Source organism: Lacerta agilis, chromosome 4 (genome assembly GCF_009819535.1).
Source record: "Lacerta agilis isolate rLacAgi1 chromosome 4, rLacAgi1.pri, whole genome shotgun sequence".
Classification (NCBI taxonomy): Eukaryota; Metazoa; Chordata; class Lepidosauria; order Squamata; family Lacertidae; genus Lacerta; species Lacerta agilis.
Genome location: NC_046315.1, coordinates 21,579,153 through 21,597,403, shown reverse-complemented (window position 1 = coordinate 21,597,403; position 18,251 = coordinate 21,579,153). Strand labels below are relative to the sequence as shown.

At 38.1% G+C, this 18,251-nt stretch overlaps 1 protein-coding gene and 1 non-coding gene across 2 annotated transcripts in view; both read left to right on the top strand.

Moving 5' to 3' along the window:
* The window catches only part of PSPC1 (paraspeckle component 1), a 61,497-nt gene extending 43,246 nt beyond the window's left edge, over window positions 1-18,251 (top strand). The window contains exon 7 of the mRNA XM_033146284.1: window positions 18,197-18,251. Within this exon, the coding sequence (XP_033002175.1) occupies window positions 18,197-18,226 (30 nt within the window). The 3' untranslated portion in view covers window positions 18,227-18,251. The remainder of the gene's footprint in view (window positions 1-18,196) is intronic.
* TRNAK-CUU lies at window positions 14,458-14,530 on the top strand. Its single transcript has one exon. It is a non-coding gene; the product is annotated as a tRNA-Lys (tRNA).

Sequence of the window (18,251 nt, the reverse complement as noted above, 5' to 3'; positions counted from 1 at the left end):
TGAAGAAGCAGCCATCCTCATCGTATGGCAGGAGTGAAATGTAAAATAATGCAGAAAGATGATAGCCATTTAAATGTAAGAGGAAATGGCTTTTTCCTGCCCTCATTTTACTCTCAACTTTCTAAAAAGGAAAGGTAGAGATAATGTGGACCTTAAGAAGATGAATTTCTTTGAGAAATGATTTGTATGCGTTAAATTTTATTGGTGCATTTTCTGATACTTTCTCAGGTAGGAGTTGCAACACTAGAAAATGTAATGAGGTACCTGAGAATGGGCTATATTGGAAATGTTATATTACTCTTCTACACAATACAAGCAATAGATCTAGGAGGTAAATCCTTGTTAGTAAAAATAATCAATAACTAAATGGTTCACAAGCAACTGATGACCTCTGACTTCACTGTTGACAGTCAGCCCACCCCACAACAACTTGTATTATTTGTGACTCAGCTTAACCCCTGGTGAAGTGGACTATGATGGCTTATGCCATAATAAATTTGTTCGTCTTTAAGGTGCCACAAGGCTGTTGGAATGCTTTCATTGATGAAATAGTTATTCATGTAGTTTAATGGGTGAATTCTGCCTTAATGTTACTACCTGATCTCATACAAAATGGTTTCATTAGGTAAATGTGTGAAATGATTGTTCAAAGGGCTTGAGACAGCTGTTGGTGTTGTGAGCCCCATTATCTTCAGTGGAGCACACTTAGAGAAACCATGAGTAGCACATGCTACATTTTCTTAAGCCAGTGATAGTTCATGTAAACTTCAAGTAAACTTTGTAACCTAATAACTACTTCTGTTTCAGAAAGCTACAGCAAACAAGTTGACGTAACAATGAGCAAGATAAAGCAGTTCAGCTATCACTTTAGTTACCATGTGTTCCTTAATAACTTTTTGTTTTGGAAATGTTTTTCAACATCAACGCCAAACTTCTCAGTTTTCGCTTTTAGTGTTGGAACGAAAACTAATGTTTTCTGTGAACGTCCTTTGAATTGTAGAACTCAATACTTCGTTTAAAACCAGTTTAAGCATTTTGGTATCCAAAATTTTAAAAAAGTGTTGGTTGAGCTGTAAGCCTGTGTTCAGGTGGCACACTGAGCCCAAACTATGACTTAGCGTGGCACAGCAGTAGAACAGGCAGGGAAGAGGAAAGCAGCTGGGATCTCCTCTCTCAGGTTCTACATGCTCATGCATTTATGTTAATCCATGGTTTGGGTTTATGTGACATGGGAATCAGGCCATTGTGTTAATGTTTAATAAGCAAAACATTTATTGAACATAACTAAAAGTTAAGTTAGTAGGTACACTACAGAGATGTTATCCTGTCACATCATTTTATCTTGTACTGGGATTGAAATAAAATAGAATTTTATATCATGATTATGATTCTGCTCTAAGGATATCTTCCTACTTGAGTTTGTAACCTGTGAACTTTTAAATTATATGAATCTCAAACTATACACCAATGGTTTTTATTCTGGTTTGTTCTTCAAAATATATTTTAGATTTCATGGATATGCAATCAGCATAAAATAATGTTTATGGTCAGATTCTTCTGTTTTCTCCTGGTTAGATGTACTATAATGAAGAAACACAATGATTAAGTTTTTGGGACAACTTCAGTTTAAGTAGAAATGCAATCTGACAAACACACAAATTAGAAGAACTTACTCTGTGGCAGTGAAAATGGCAAAGCCATTCTGCAGAATTGATTGAGTAATACTTGTCTTGCCCACTTCCCCGTCTGATGATGTTTCTGGTAACCTGCTGTGGTTACCAAAACCTCTTGCATCTCATCCAACTTGGATTCTTCTTTAACAGCACCTAAATCAGAAGTCTCCTCAGTTAAAAGTGATCTGGATAAATTTCAGTTGTAACAGCCTGAGGATGTTTTGCAAGGTTCTTGTAAGAGTCTTGCCAAATCCTTCCCACATGTTGTGGATCCTACCTTTTCCTTGTCAAGCGAGGCTTGTTGAAGCCATAAAACTGAATATCTCCTTGAGGAGAATGGTTCTCCAGTTCACTTGATGCAATTTATAGATTAAAAACTAAAAAGCAAGAGTCCCTCCTTGGATCCTTTAGATGCAGGAAATAGTTCATTCTTCAGTATATCTTAGTTTATGAATGTGATAGTTGCTGGCATTGAGTCAGCTTCAGGATCTCTTGGATGAGACTGATAACACTGAAGCATTACAGTGTTACCATTATGCTAGTGGCACCATTAAGCATTTCCATTTCCTCAAATTTGAGTGAGGTAGTGGAATTAGGAATCCTAGTTGGAATGCCTAACACGCTGTGCAAGAGTTAATAAGCTGGCACTCAGAATCCTGACTGGAGGTGATAGTAGTTGGTGGGGATTGGTGACTTGTAAACTCTAGATCAGCTCACAGCTTGGTGATACCGTCCTGGATTCCTACCACATTAAGCACTAGATTAGATTACTGAAATGTATTTTATATGGGGATTCCTATGAAAATTACTTTTGAAATAACAGTTACAAAATGCACCTGTTGGAATCAAATAGCCGAATTCTAGCAACCTCTTGTCCTAAAGATAGGCGCATTTGTTTTACAGCACAAATTCAGAATATTTTGGTTTGAATTTTAATACCTAACCTAGCGGTCTTACTATTGCCTATCTGAAAGAACTCAAGTGTTCTTTATGTAACTTCTAGCTCCTTCTTGGTGGTAGCACCCCAGTCGTGCAATTCTGTGTTCAGGGCAGGTCACTTGACATTTCTCTGTGCAGACTTAGGGGGCAGGTGAAATATGTAGTCATCAGACTTGCTTGTTAAGCTGGAAAATAGTTCATTGATCTGGGCTGACTGTTGATTATTTGAACTGCCTTACGGTGTGTGTATACTGATCGCTTGTTTGTATGTTCTAGCTTGGTATCTAATGTTACAAAACATTTAGAGGAGTATATAGTGCAGCACTATAGAAATTTGGGGTGAGATCCAACATACAAGGCGACTTCTCTTCTTCCCTCCCAGGTTGGATTTGATTTAAATCAAACTGATTTAAATCATGATTTAAATCACTAATCAGTAAGGCTTGATTTAAATCATAGTTTTCTACATGAAGACTAATACTTGCTGGTATAACTTTAATATGCAAGTAGATGAAGATTTTTAGAATAACAACTTTTCATATTAGTTTTTTTTACCCCCAGTTTAATAGGTTAATCATTCATATTTGGACAACTTTTCTGTTTTACTTAGGAAGGAGAAAAATAATCATTACCTTAATAATAACAATTTAAATAGATTTATTAAATCTATTCCACTCCAAACAATCAGAAAAATATTGTTTCTATTCTATTCACTGAACTTCTTGAAACTTAGCACTGAAGGGGTTGATTCTGTATTCATAGGTTTGTAGAACAATAGGATTAAGGTCTTTTTCTCAACTCTGTTCATGTTACAACATTTTTGCTGTGAAGAAGAGGCATGTGATCTCTGCTGAGTCAAATTTAGTTTTGAGAACTGCAAAAGTAAACCAAGCATCTGTAATAATATCTTGTAGGCAGAGAAACTGCCCAATAATCTTACAAAAATCTCTGGAAGAGCATGACATTGTGAATGGATTAATGGAATTTATTTACCAAAAAAATTAAACATATACAGCCTTATTTTACATAATTAAAAAACTAATCTTTATTTCATGATGGAATAACCTTTGGATGGTAATATATTTTCCTCAAAAAGCATTTTATTTAAAAAAAATGATTTTATTTATTTATTTATTTATTTTGATCATTGATTTTTATCCACCCTGTTCCCTCCCCCCTACAGTTACCGGCATGCCTCCAAAAATCAGTTCTGGAGGGTTTGGGGACCCCTGGAGCAGATTCTGGTGGTGTAGCGGGGACTGGAAGAAAAAAGAAAAAGGACGTCCTATTGCTTAAGTAGGAGGACATGGTTCAATGTCGTCCTTAGAAAATACTTCAGGTGCCTTTACATTTGACCAGTTGATTTTATATAAAACAAAGAAAAATAAATGTGTACTTCTAAATGTTATTCACAAGGTGCCATGAGTGATAACAAACAGAAAGGACTACTCATTATCCCAAAAAAGTCCTTCATGCTGCAACTCTGTCTAGAAGGAACATGTAACTTTCTATCCATATTAGATTAATTTCTACTAATGTACTTAATATTTTTGATTGTATCCGACTCTAGTATGGTTAGTTTACAGCAAATACCATATACTAAAAGACAGTGCTTCGGGTTCTAAAGCCAGGGAAGTATCTGCAGCATCCTCTGATGGATCATACAAAAATCACCACTTTTAAGATACTTTTAGAAGCAAGAAAAACAGGTGAGTCATCTTGTGTACCCTGATTTTTACCCTTTCTATGAAACTGGCTGCATACTTTGTGATTATTATTTTTTTAATTTGGGAACTAATACAGGAAGTTTGAGTTGTCATCATAAAAAGATAGAGAACTGAACCTAGGATTTTGTAATTAAGGCCATTCAAACTTATCTTTATTCAAAGCCTTCTCTCTCTCTCTCTCTCTCTCTCTCTCTCTCTCTCTCTCTCTCTCTCTCTGTGTGTGTGTGTGTGTTTCCCCATGGAAGCTTATGCAACATGCAGAGTGAAAACTGCATACTGTATGTCAAGGCTTATTGCTAATATACATACTTTTCTAGTTCATCATTAATTGAGAACCAAAAATTGTGCTAACAAGTTTGAAAATGGTTTGATTCTATGTTGCCTTTGGGGTACAACTATTGATCTTTGCTATTGCCCCTTCAGATATCTTTTAGTTATCATTTGGATAAAAGTTCTTGGTCTGTTCTTTAAAAGTGATGTTTTCAAAAAGGTATTTGATAGGTTTCGTTACAGTTTAGCCATTTGTTACAGTGTTGACGTCATTCACTTCCCCTGTTGCTACTGTCATCCATATTGTCTCACTGCTTATAAACAAACAGTGAGTAACTCCTGCAATGAACTTTCCACATTGTTTTACTGGAAATTTTTTTAGAATGTTAGCAAATGCTACTGTTCTACATCTTGAGCATTTCACCTGGGGGATAGATCTGAGATCCCACTGTTGAATAAGGAACAAGTATTCAGAAACTCTTTAATACCTAATATTACTGCAGTATACATTTCATATAGCTAGATACATAATGAAGGTAAGAAGGATTTTAGTCACCAGTGGCTATTAGAGTAAATCCAGCTATACCGATATAACCAGTCACATTGCTTTTCTTCTGTAGTGTGTCTGCACTGGCTTTTTAAACTCTTACATTTATTTAAGCTTGTAACTATATCTCTTGGGGAGAAAAGCATATGGGAGTGGGATAATTTTAGGTGGACAAACAGCAAATGAAGGAGAGGGTTAAGTATCCTTTTACCCCCGTTCTCTACCCAACTAGTAGCTGCTTCCACCTGTAGGGAAAAAACCCAGGAAGCTTGTAATTCTGTATGACTCTTGAGAAGGGTTTTGTTTAAAACCTTGTGTTTGGTGTGAAAATTACTGTATAACTAATTGTAATAAAAGCCACTTGAGCGATCGGTCAGATTTGGATTTTGTTTTAACATGTGAAAAGATGTAAAAAGAACTGAGAACTAATCCAGATCAGTTCAGACGTTACATAGCGATAAGATCAGCATGGTTTGTGGCATGAAGAAACTGTGGTTCTTTTCTGCAGTGGTGCTGATTTCCTGGAACACCCTCTCCTTTACCTCCTCCTCTGAGAGGTGTCAACCGTGATGTGCTTTAGACACCTTTTTAAAACTTCAGTACAGTATTTAGATGGCACTGCTCAGTATTTTGTTATAATATTTTGATTCTGGGTTTTTATTGACAGTATGTCTTTTCATTTTATTTACATCATTGTCGACGTTATAATTTCTACATTGTAAACTGGTTAGAAAAGTGTGTATTGGGGGGGTCTACAAATTAATTAAATCATTTATTGTTCATGTTCTTATGTTTAAATCACTTTGAGATACTTTATAGGAAGAGATTTATAAATAAAATAAGAAAATGAACAGGAAACACTTTACCATGGAAAAAGTCTGATCGAGATGTTCCATTGGCAAGATGGATTCAATGTCAGTTTATTTTTAAAAAGAATCAAAGCAAGGTGATGCTTTTCTGTGGGAAGATGAAGGGCTTTTGAGATTTCAGCATCTAGCCATCACAATGAGGCGAAAACATGAAATAAGACAATAGTCGTGTTTAGGTTCAACAGGAAACTTGGGCTTCCTATTATTACATGCAAAAGTCTCTGGTTCACATTCTCCTCCCCCTTTTCATCTGAACTGGTCACAGGAAACTCTGTTTAGTATGAAATTGGAAGGTAAGCTTGCAATCTTCTGTGGTGTGCGAAAGAAAAATATGTATTTGTGTGTACATGGATGGCCTGTGCTTTTAATGGGAAATCATAATTTCCTGTGGTATGTGGATCTGGAAAACAAATTCAAAAATGTAGGGTTTGAAATTATATTGACAATGCTTTCTGAAATAGACACAACCCATAAAGAAAACTGCAAACAGGTTTCATTAATATAGTGCATGGACTGACTGTCTCAGATTAAATATATTTCCTATCCTATCCATAGTCATGCTTGCCACATGACCCGGAAAAACTGTCTGCAGACAAGCACCGGCTCCCTCGGCTTGTAAAGCGAGATGAGCGGCGCAACCCCAGAGTCGTCTGCAACTGGACTTAACTGTCAGGGGTACCTTTACCTTTACCTTTACCCATAGTAAATTTGCAGAATAATGGATGTTGTTGAACACTTGGTGAAATCAGATTTCCTTTCCCTTAGATTTTAATCTTTACAACTAGAATTCATACTTTTATGAAAAATGTGGTGCTATAATATTCTGTGCTTGGGGTTCTTTTAGTGCTTCATTTAAGTCTTCATTAAGCCCTTATATAATTTACCTAAACTAGATTTCTTGAAGCAGTGAATATATGAATACTGATCCCATGGATTAGATCTTAATTTAGGTGGGACTAAAGCTGTGTATACAGTCAACCTACAGGTAACTCTTCCATTACTTAAAATGACGAGTGATCATTTATAGCTACTCAAAAGTATTATTGCAATACCTTGTAATGAATATAGGTTAAAGGGTTTTTTTATTTAAGAATGATTTTTTTTACCTCAATATGCATTGGAAGTGGTTTTGTTTGAATGACTAATTAGATAAACACATGGTAAGGCATAGTTTATTAAACCATGGTGTGTTTGATCATTTGAGCTGGGCCCAGTGGCTTAAGCATAGTAGTTTATTAACCATTAATAAACCATGTTCATAAGCCATGGGTAATTGGATAAACCTTCACAATGTTAACCATGGATTAGCATTGCATGAGAACCTGGATCACAAATGGGTCCTGGAATTCAAGGAAGTTATAACACAAGTTTTAAAATGTGCTATTCAGCAGTTTAATATTGGTTTAGCAGAAGACAGCACAAGGCAACAACAAACATTGGACTCTTGTTTCATTTTTACAAATACTTGCTGATCATTCTGGAAAACTAATTGTTCAGACATCCAGTAGCATGCTCTTGTGACCTTTGTGCTTCATGTATTATGTGAGATGTTCAGTAAAAATGCTCATTTGGTATCATATTATGTCCATAAACCTGTTGATTAAATCATAAATTTGTCCTTATTAGATATTTTTTGAACAGAGGGATTATAAAGTATAGGAGCATATGAAAAAATACTAGGCCATTTATATGTGTTGTGGCAAGCTTCCTCTCCTTTCTCTGTCATTCGTGCACATGCATGATGTGGCTTAAGAAGTTAGATCTCCAGAAAGACTTAAAATCTGCTGACAATATTTTGGAAGTGGAACTAGGACACTGGCCTTATATCCTGGTGCCTCCTGCAATCAAAGGTAAGATTAGACACAGAAAAGGTGATGCCAAGGACGTTGTGTGTAATTTTGCATTGTGGAAGAGGGACAAATTCTGGAAATCATCCTGTAGGGATGTGATCTAATGTTAAAAATATGGCAACCCAAAGGTGCCTATGAGAGCCTGTGTGGTGTAGTGGTTAAGAGCGGTAGACTCGTAATCTGGTGAACCGGGTTCGTGTCTCCGCTCCTCCACATGCAGCTGCTGGGTGACCTTGAGCTACTCACACTTCTTTGAAGTCTCTCAGCCCCACTCACCTCACAGAGTGTTTGTTGTGGGGGAGGAAGGGAAAGGAGAAAGTTAGACGCTTTGAGACTCCTTCGTGTAGTGATAAAGCGGGATATCAGATCCAAACTACTACTCCTCCTCCTCCTCCTCCATATCATGGGCATTTTGCTTTCCTAAAATGTACCTGTAAGGTGTTCTTATTGGACAAAGGTCAGAGGTGGGAAATGCACTAGTTGAGGAAGTAGGTGGTGTTTCATTGCCAGTGACCTTAATGCATATTCTAACAAGTCCAACTTCAGGCAAAGGGCAAACAGCACATAAGGGGAAGGGAGCAATCAAGCCGACTGCTTCCTCAAAGAATAAGCAAACAGAAACTGGCCAGTAACAAACAGTGTAACATAACATGGTGCATACAGGAAACCCAGACATAGACAAAAACCTGAGTAACAACAAATCCTAATAAGCAAGAGAAATGCTACCCCTGAGCCATCAAGCCATTGTAGTTAAATACACTTGGAAAACAGAAAAGAATGGAACTGGGCACTCACAGGAGTAATGAGAAAGCCAGAACAATTCGGAAATGGAGTTGCTGGCAAACAAAGAGTACCTACTGGTGTTTTTTCTGTCCTCAGCCACTAGATGGCAGAGGCCTCCCCCTACACAGCTGTTAGTTCAGTGGAAAATATACCAAGCCAATCAAATATTTAGGATTCTGCTCTGTGCTTTTGAAGAAACCAGAACAGACACTTCTATTCATAACTTTCTAACAATCCTCTTAACCAGATTTATTTGCATCTGAATTGGGATGAACGTTATTAGGGGAGTATGGATATTCTCCTTCAAAGAGTGGGATGCCTACTTCATAGCTTCCTCATATCTCTGTACTTTTAGGATTATCAAAGAATGGGTCAAAGAATAAACACATCCATTAATTTGTAGAAAATTTGTGTGTTGAAAATGTGATTTCATGCCCCCAAACCACCCACTAAAAAAAAAAAAAATTACGAAATGCAGATACTATATGGGAATCTCTATTCCCTCTATTATATTATGATCATTTGTCATAATTACGATTTTGTTTGTTAACATGATTTTCCAAATTAATTTTGTTTCATAGGAATGTAACATTTTCTGTACTACTATTCAGAAGAATCCAAACAGACTTGAGAATTTTGCAACACAAATTTGCTGATTCCTAAACTTTCACAAAAGTTCGTGTCATGTTTATTGGGACTTTATAGAAGACTAAAACCAAAAAAAGACTCATCATATGAACATAGAAACTTTGCTTGCTCGTGTAGTAGTTACGAAAATGACATATGCAACAAGCCGTGCTTTGTTCTTCCAGTTTATCAACTAAATCTATAGAGTTGAAACCAGAGAAGTGCAAGCAAAAGTTCACTCTGCAACAAACTTCCACTGCATCTCCTTTGAAAAGCTGCTTTTGAAGGTTGGGGTGCTCTAGAATTGTGGGGAATGGGCTGTGAGGGGCTTGAGTTGGGAAAATGTAGAAGTGATTTGGGGTGGGGACTGTCTCATGCAAGGCAATTTTTGGATCCAACCCAAAAGTCTCTTGGACCTTCAGGTATATTTCCATTAACTCCAGCACACTTGTAAATTAATCCTTAAAGAATACCCCATGTTTTCCCCCCCTTATGGTTACAAGGAAAAAGAAAAAAGAAAGTGAATACCTAGTTGCTATGGTCAGATACTTTCATTTTTACCAGTGTGTTTTGCTGTCCATTTCAGTTGCTGAATTGGATTTAACTTAAGACCTCTGCTTTTGAATTCACAAGTATTTTTTTATTAAAATTGCTTGGTAAAGAGTTGCTTTAAATTTAACTCAGTTTTGTGAAATTGGACTTGTGACAGATGCAGGGCGGAATTCAAAGTCGTACTCCTTGAGCTGTTACTGCAGCACAAGCATTTCAGATTGTCTGAGGAAACAATCTCCCCTGACCTCCCCCCTGCACACGGTTCCTGTTGCACTATCAGGACTCATTGTGCTGCCTCCTGCTAACTCACTCGCTCAGCTGAACCCAGCCCAAAGAAGACGGAAGATCCATTATAATACTGTTTGGAAAGACAGCATTCCCTCCTGCCCCTGATTTATATGTTTATTTAAAATGGTAGTCTTCAACCTTTTCAGACCTGGGATCCACTCTTAACTCAAACATGAATTTGAATAATGAATATGGCAGTAGTGTTGGTATTGCAGCCCACCTTTTATTAAGCTGTAAGTCTGTAGTGGCTGCAGCCCACCAGTTGAAGGGCAATGGGTTAAAATATTTTGGGTGTTTGCTTCTAACGCCCAAGGCTTTACATGGGACTTTAAAATTATTATTATTACTATTATTATTTATTATTATTATTTATTCAGACCAAACTTCGGAAAATCCAAACATCAATAAGGAAATTTTATTTTAAAAAGACACATTGTATTGCATTCACATTGCCTTATTTTGCCCAACAGCAACTAAATCCACAAAGAATAATGTATTCTGCAAGCACAGAACTGCTAATGTCCAACCAACACAAAACGGGGAAACGTGTCTTTCAGATTACGTGTAATTGAACACATTAGCGCCGGTGTTTCTGCCTACCCAAACTCAGTCGGCTGCTACTTATGGTCGAGGAAGACACTCGTGTTGTGCTTACAGGCACATGGGCATCTATTTGGCAGCTCTGTGTGATACTGGATACTGGACTAGATGAGCCTTTGGTCTGATCTAGCAGAGCCATCCTTAGCTTCTAAGAAGTCAGTTTATGGGTTGGTTTTCCCATAATGTTTAATTTTTTGCTTGGTGTCTATTGCTGCCTTGGCCATTTTTTAAAAAAATGGCAATATTTTAAACATTCGGAACAAACCGTGTTCAGATCCCTGAAGACGTTTGTTGAAATTGCCTGTCTTGTTCATGAAATTGCCTGTCTTGTATGTAGAATTTGATCCTGAAGGATAACTATTCAAAATGGAGGACAGTTTTGTATGCTTCGGTGGTGGTCAGCCTTCCTGTCAGCTGTAACCCACAGGAAGTCTAAAAAAATGAAATAGTACCAGTCTGGTGTACTCTTGTATATACACACATGGGCCTTTCCCATTTACTGAGGGGTGTGTGTGTGTAGATTTCTGGGCTAACAAACAATGCAGCAGCACAGTTTGAAGGAGAAATAAAGGCCTGACACTGTTGCCATTGCCCAGTTGCTTGAAACCTATGCTCTCTGTGTTACTTGTGTCGGTTACCCATGAGGTAAATTTGAAAAAGTACGCAGTTTTACCTACGCACCTACAGTGAATGTTTTTGCCTGTTACTGTTTGTCAGGTTAAACCAGTGTACAATCCATGGATGCACATCTAGGATAACTTATCTTGGGGTGTTTTGTTTTTTTACTTACATGCCCCCCCCCCCAATAACTAAGACAGGTGGCGTACATTTCTTCTCAGAAGTGGATTTCCCCCCTTTGTCTGTGGACGATAGTGGGCATGCTCTGATTCTAAAGCAATTCCTACTCCTGGCCATTGAGTCCACAGCAGTGGAACGTCCTTTTCTGATCAACTATTGTGTTAGGTAATTTTTATGCAAATTTTATAATAATAACAATGAAGTGGGTGGGATCTGAAATTAAAAACATTTAATTGAGTATTTTGAGACAGCTATAAAGGAGTCACTTTTCTAAAATGTTAATAGTAGCCTACTGAAACTAAAACAAGGTAGGAGAGAAAATATGAAAATCAAGAAATCCTTTTTATGTAGTATTGAATGTATAGTGACTTTCTTCACTGAAATCTTGTGAATTAAAGATAGGGGCCTGATACTGAAAGAGCTTTGCATAAAGAAACTCCTCTTTTAAAGTCTGTGTATCACCACTTCTGTGTATACTTCTGTCTCGCTGCAATTTGTTAGGAAAAAAAGACAGTAGAAGGGATTGCAGCCTAAATTGAGGATTTTGTTGTATTAGGACATAGCTAATTCCAAAGCATCAAATATGTAAATCACAAGAGGCTATTATTTTAACTTCTTAAATGTCTTAGAAGGCAATCTGTTGATAAGTATATGAATATACATTCATACTGAAAGTTCAAACTTGGAGGCCGGCAGAAATGACCAGAGAGATAGAGGCTTAAGCCTTCCCTTCCTTGATGGTATATCAAAAATATTTACACACTGAACAAATGAGAATTGTAAATTAGTTACGGTAGCTTTACAGAAGCGTTCAAAATTCGTTTCAGAAAACCTTTTAAAGAACAATGGAGATAGCATGTTTAGAAGATCAATAATATACCAATATTGTGTTTAAAAATGGGAGCTTCCCCAAGTTTTTTGGGCCAGCAGGCATAAGAAACAGATGGTAGGTAGCATGTGATACCCATTTCTCACTACTTGTTACTTTATGAAGGGCTATAAACGTCAGGGGTTGCCAAAACTGAACCGACAAGCACACACCCCTGCCCACCTCCTGGCCTGCCTTGGTGCCTACAAGGTGCTTTACTCTCCCTCCCCTCTGGTTTGAAAGAAGCGCTCTATTGTAACCAGTGTGTTAGGTTTTGCTGTGTATGGTGCTCATGACAATTTCCTTTAGTTTTCAAATGAGCCCTCAAGCCCTTCCAAAGTTGGCAACTCCTGATCAATGTACTTCTGCAGTCTGTTCTGGCTTAGCGATGCAGTGTGTATCTGTAATTGCGTGGCTCACAATTCACTGGGGCAGATATGTGTAACAAAACAATTCATAAATTTCCATGCAATTACTAAGTACCTTTGGGTGGGGAGCGGGTGAAGAACTGGAAGATATTGCATAATGAAGCCAATTGCACAGTAAAGGGAAATGTGTCTGATAGTGCATCCCTTAAAACTGGCATTGCGTGTTTGGGGTAACTTAATTTTTTGAAAGAGATTTAGGCCACCTTTCAGCCATAGGTGGCTTTCAAAGAATAAAACAACACCAAATGTAATGAAAAATAGCATTAAATTTTCTCAGATACACATTTTTGGCAATTTGCAGCGGCTGTTTCACATTGTTGTGCATGTAATGTGTGGTAGGCTTACTTCAGCACGATTTTTCATTCCATCTGAGGACAACCTATCTACCTATTGCTCATTATGCAAAGTGAGATGCCTGTTCGCAAGGGCAGGCCATTGTGCCTTGTTCACTATTCAGAGCAAATGCTTGCTTATTGTGCAGGCTGCTCTGTGCCTACATATATATGATAGATGGTGAAAATACCAGCAGGAAAGTGGTGGATGGGATGGTGTACTTCTATTTAGTTTTAGTTTTCTGAGTTGAGACCGAGCAAACTATATTCTGCACCATTCATTATACATATAAAGCTAAACAGCTAGCTAAGGCACTTCAACGGGTGTTATAAAAATGTGACTGAAATGTGAGTTGTGCCTCTTTTGGATTTCAGTGCAATAATTAGTTTTAAAACTATTACCTAATTGTAAAATTAAGGTAGCTATTAGGATTTGGGTTGAGGGGAGCTGGAAAAAAATGAGAAGCAGCAATGTTTTTACAAGCCTACCCAATTCCCATTCTCTATTAAAAACAGCAACCCTGGTTTAGTTGAAAAGGGAATACCGTCAACAGACTATATATCTCTCTTTCAGCAAAACTTTTGACTTACTCACACATGACAGCTTCCTAAATAAACTTGAGAAATACGGATTGGAAAGGACATAATGGGGCTACAAAGTTGCTTGAAATACTGCACATAAAAGGTAATCATTTTAATGGATTGATAAAGAGAATGTAAGTCGATATTGAACAGCTTCAATTCCAGGAGTCGATCTTGATTTCAGCATCATTGCTATACCTAAGGAAGGAATAAACATCTTGCCAAACTTTTGGGGGATAAAGTGAACATGACAATTTAGTTCTGATTGGGGAAATTATACTGATCAGTATTACTGAGCAGTACTGAGTTCACAACACTTCTAAAGTTTCTCAACAATTTTAACAAAACCTTGTTCGGTCAGTATTATCCACATATTGCAGGTGGGCTGTTGAGGTTTTAAGAGGATATCTGGTGTAAGGCAACCCAATATCATTGCCATCATTTATGATGCTTTTACTTCTGTGATCGGGAGCAAAACATTCTTCTAGTGGCTCAAAAGATCAAACAATGTATATATCTAAAAACTACATCTTACAATAATGAGATTAAAGAATATAAGAAAATTTAAATAAACATACAAAGGAGGATATTGACAAGCTGGAATGTGTCCAGAGGAGGGCAGCCAAGATGATCCAAGGGTCTGGAAACAAAGTTTTATGAGGAACAGTTGAGGGAGTTGGGTGTGTTTAGCCCAGAAAAGAGGAGAGGAGATTCAATAGCCACCTTCAAATTGGCTCAGTTGGTAGAGCATGAGACTCTTAATCTCAGGGTCGTGGGTTCGAGCCCCACATTGGGCAAAAGATTCCTGCACTGCAGGTGGTTGAATTAGCTGACTCACATGGTCCCTTCCAACTCTGCAATTCTATTATTTTAAATACCTAAAGGTCACATGCAGAATGGAACAAGCTTGTTTTCTCCGGCATTGGACTGTAGGACCTGAACCAATGACTTCAAGTTAAGAGAAAAGAGATTCCGACTAAACATCAGGAAGAACTTTCTAACAGTAACGTCTGTTTGACAGTGGAAATGGGCTTCCTCTGGAGGTTGTGGAATCTCCTTCCTTGGAGTTTTTTAAGCAGAATCGAGTCTTTAGTTGAGATTCCCGCATTGCAGGGGGTTGGACTAGATGACCCCCCCAAGGTCCCGGCTACAAAATTAATAGGAACATCTCAAATAAATATACTGTACTTTTCTGTGTGTAAGGCTAGGTTCTTTTCTTTAAATATTATGCTAAAAAGTGAGGGTTGTCTTACACATGGATAGTGCAAATTTTGTTAAATTTGAGTCCCCCCCAAAAGGAGGCATCTTAAACACGGAAAAATACAGTACATAAAAATTAAACAATCCATTAATAAATTATGGTAGGATTTAGCAGTGTAAATATGAGACAAACTGTTCTGCTCAACAACAACTCCTAAACTAGACCTCACCCTAATTGTCTTAGTGCACATGGAGCAGCAGGAGCAATCTTTGGGTTGGAGTGAGTCTGGGCCCTGCCATCTCAAGTCAAGTGGAAATGTGCCAGCCAGCAGAGACTGGGTCTTGGGGGACTCACAGCTAGGTGGTACCTTCAGTGAATTTGTGGCTGATGCAAGATGTGTACTGAGCCAGTGTGGTGTAGTGGTTAAGAGTGGTAGACTCGTAATCTGGGGAACCGGGTTTGTGTCTCCACTCCTCCACATGCAGCTGCTGGGTGACCTTGGGCTAGTCACACTTCTCTGAAGTCTCTCAGCCCCCACTCACCTCACAGAGTGTTTGTTGTGGGGGAGGAAGGGGAAGGAGAATGTTAGCTGCTTTGAGACTCCTTCAGGTAGTGAAAAGCGGGATATCAAATCCAAACTCTTCTTCTCTTACTCTGCACCAGAGATCATGGTAGGCAGTGATAAAAATTTTAATGGTAAGTCCAAATATAGTAAGAAAAACAAACAAACAAACACTAGTATATAACATTGCAATTTTTTTACTTTTCCCCAAATTACAAATGTGTCAAGAATCTAACATCATGGCACCAATATGAACAGCCAAATTTCACTTAGATTTCAGTAAGACAAGTGTTTTATCCAGGGGTCAGCAACCTTTTTCAGTTGTGGGCCAGTCCACCGTCGCTCAGACTATGTGGTGGACTGGACTATATTTTTTGGGGGGGGGGGGATGAATGAATTCCTATGCCCCACAAATAACCCAGAGATGCATTTTAAAGAAAAGGACACATTCTACTCATTTCGAAGGGAAGACTGCATAGGTATCTGTTGCCAGCAATTCAAAGTACACAATGCTGCACTGGGCATTTGTTTACCCAAAATGTCAGGAGTCACAATCCTGTATGCAACTGAAACACATCCAGGACTTCTGCAAGTGGGGTAGAAACTTGCACCTTCCTTACTTTCAGCTTGCAAGTGCCTAAAAGCTCCAAGTCACTTGAAGAGCATTATGCAGGTGCCGGAGAGGTAAGGTTACTTGAAAGGCTTTTTTCCGATTTTACACTTGTGATAGCTGTTGGAAGGACTGATACCCTCCTCCATGCCACACACACACTGAAAAATAAGTGCGCAATACTGTTGGTGATGGAGTTTGGTCCCAGCACCAGATCACGAAGGATAGTTTGTCCTGCTAGGGTGTCTGGGTGTATTTGGCTTAGCTGCAGTGCTTTGGAATAAGAGATTGAAACCCTGGATTAACTGGTGTTTGGAAGCCTGTTAATGTGGTCAGGAACTGCCTTAGGGTTGGCATGTTGGTAAGTTTGACCAGTCAAGCCCTGCCATTTCGCTGCCTATTTGATCAAATATTGTCAAATGTTACATGGAGTCAAGAATGCTTCTATTTAGAGGGAAGCTTTTATTTTATTATGCTGCCATTGATTAGCAATGACAGGCATTGGGGGTGCTCAACATTGCTACTTGGGACTTTGACGACGATGGAGGTAGAGCCAATTGAAAGTGATACCGAGTAAAGCATTGACATGTTTTCTACTTTCCACAACAGTTTAAAAACTGGCTTGTGTTTTGCTCTTAGTTCATTTTGTTTTGAATTGATTTTTTTTTTTTAAATCTTGTGATTGTAGGCTGACACTAGTGTTCCCAAGGATAAAAGCCAAAGAGTAGAACTGTCCAGTGAACTGACCACATTTGTAAGAATTCTTAAATAATGTTGTTAAATATTATAATAATTCATTAAGATTTCTTCTGAAAAGTGAGTTTTAATTGTTTCATAATCTGTTAACTAATAGTTTTTTAATTAACAAAAGTATATTTTTTTGAAAATATCTGTTTATATGTATAGTCTCTTCAAATTAATACTTAACATGTGTGATTGTTATTTGACAATATTTGACCAAAGTCTAATGCCATTCTGGGAAACTGAAACGAGCAAGCACTTTCTCAACAGTTAGGCTTTATAGCTTTCTGGATATGATACCACCACATTTCATGATATGTAGCTGAGTAAATGAAGAAGTGTCGATTGTAGAAATATCACCTTGGAGACACGATGAAAGAAATGTGCTTTGATCTGGGGCTGGGTGTACTTGGCTACTTAAAAGGACCACCACAAAATCTTACCTGTGTTTTGCGAAGCTGGATTCAATGGCCTTATATATGTTTAAGTACACATAGAAAAGTGTTTAAATTTGCATGCTGCATCTAATTCTACTTCTACTAGACGCTGGGTATGGGCAGTGTCCCACCTCCTGGTACCTGAAACCCTATTCAGGATCTGAACCTTCTGTCACCACCACCCTGACCTCTTAGATTTCACCATCCATTTCCAGTGTGGATTGGCTTTCTGCAGACATAGGCTAGAAGTAGAGGATCAGTTAACTAAATTAGTGGATTCTTCAATGGATGAAATTGTTTGGCTTCTTCCATTTGAGTATATTTAGTTAAAATAATGGATGGTTATGAAGTGGTTTTAGCTATGCTCTCTTTGTGGCCACCACATTCCCAGAAAGTGGGAGGGTTTATAACTTAATACTTTTGCCTTACTACTTGTCTTTACAAAGTCACACCCATTGTTGAATGTTCCTCAGCAGGAAATGGGAGGCACATCAGTCTTTTCATGTGTGTTTCTAGATAGAAGAGCAATGCCAGCCACTTGCAGAAGGAAAGCCCTAGCCTGATAAACTGTCATGGAAGGATGTTCTGAAAAAAGTAGAGGAAATTTCTCTGCCTCTCATTGCCCTCTCTGGCTGGGAGGGAGTGAAGAATTACCTATACCTCCTGTAGCATGTGCTAAGTTCCTGAGCAACCTTAGTGGAACAAACGTTGATATGAAATGGGTCTCTAATCTGATGCATTGATACAACTAAAGGAGGGAGGTCTCGTCGCATCATCTTTATTAAATGGGGTACCGTGTAGCACTATGTGAACTGTCCCTTTTGATGAATATCCCTGATGCAGGGAAACAGTCTGACATGCCAAATTAAGAGATGATCATTTAATAAGCTTTAATTGTTTTTCTTCTTCTAGGAAATTGTTATGATGCTGAAGTGCAGTTGAAAATGTACTTCATGAGTGCTTTGTC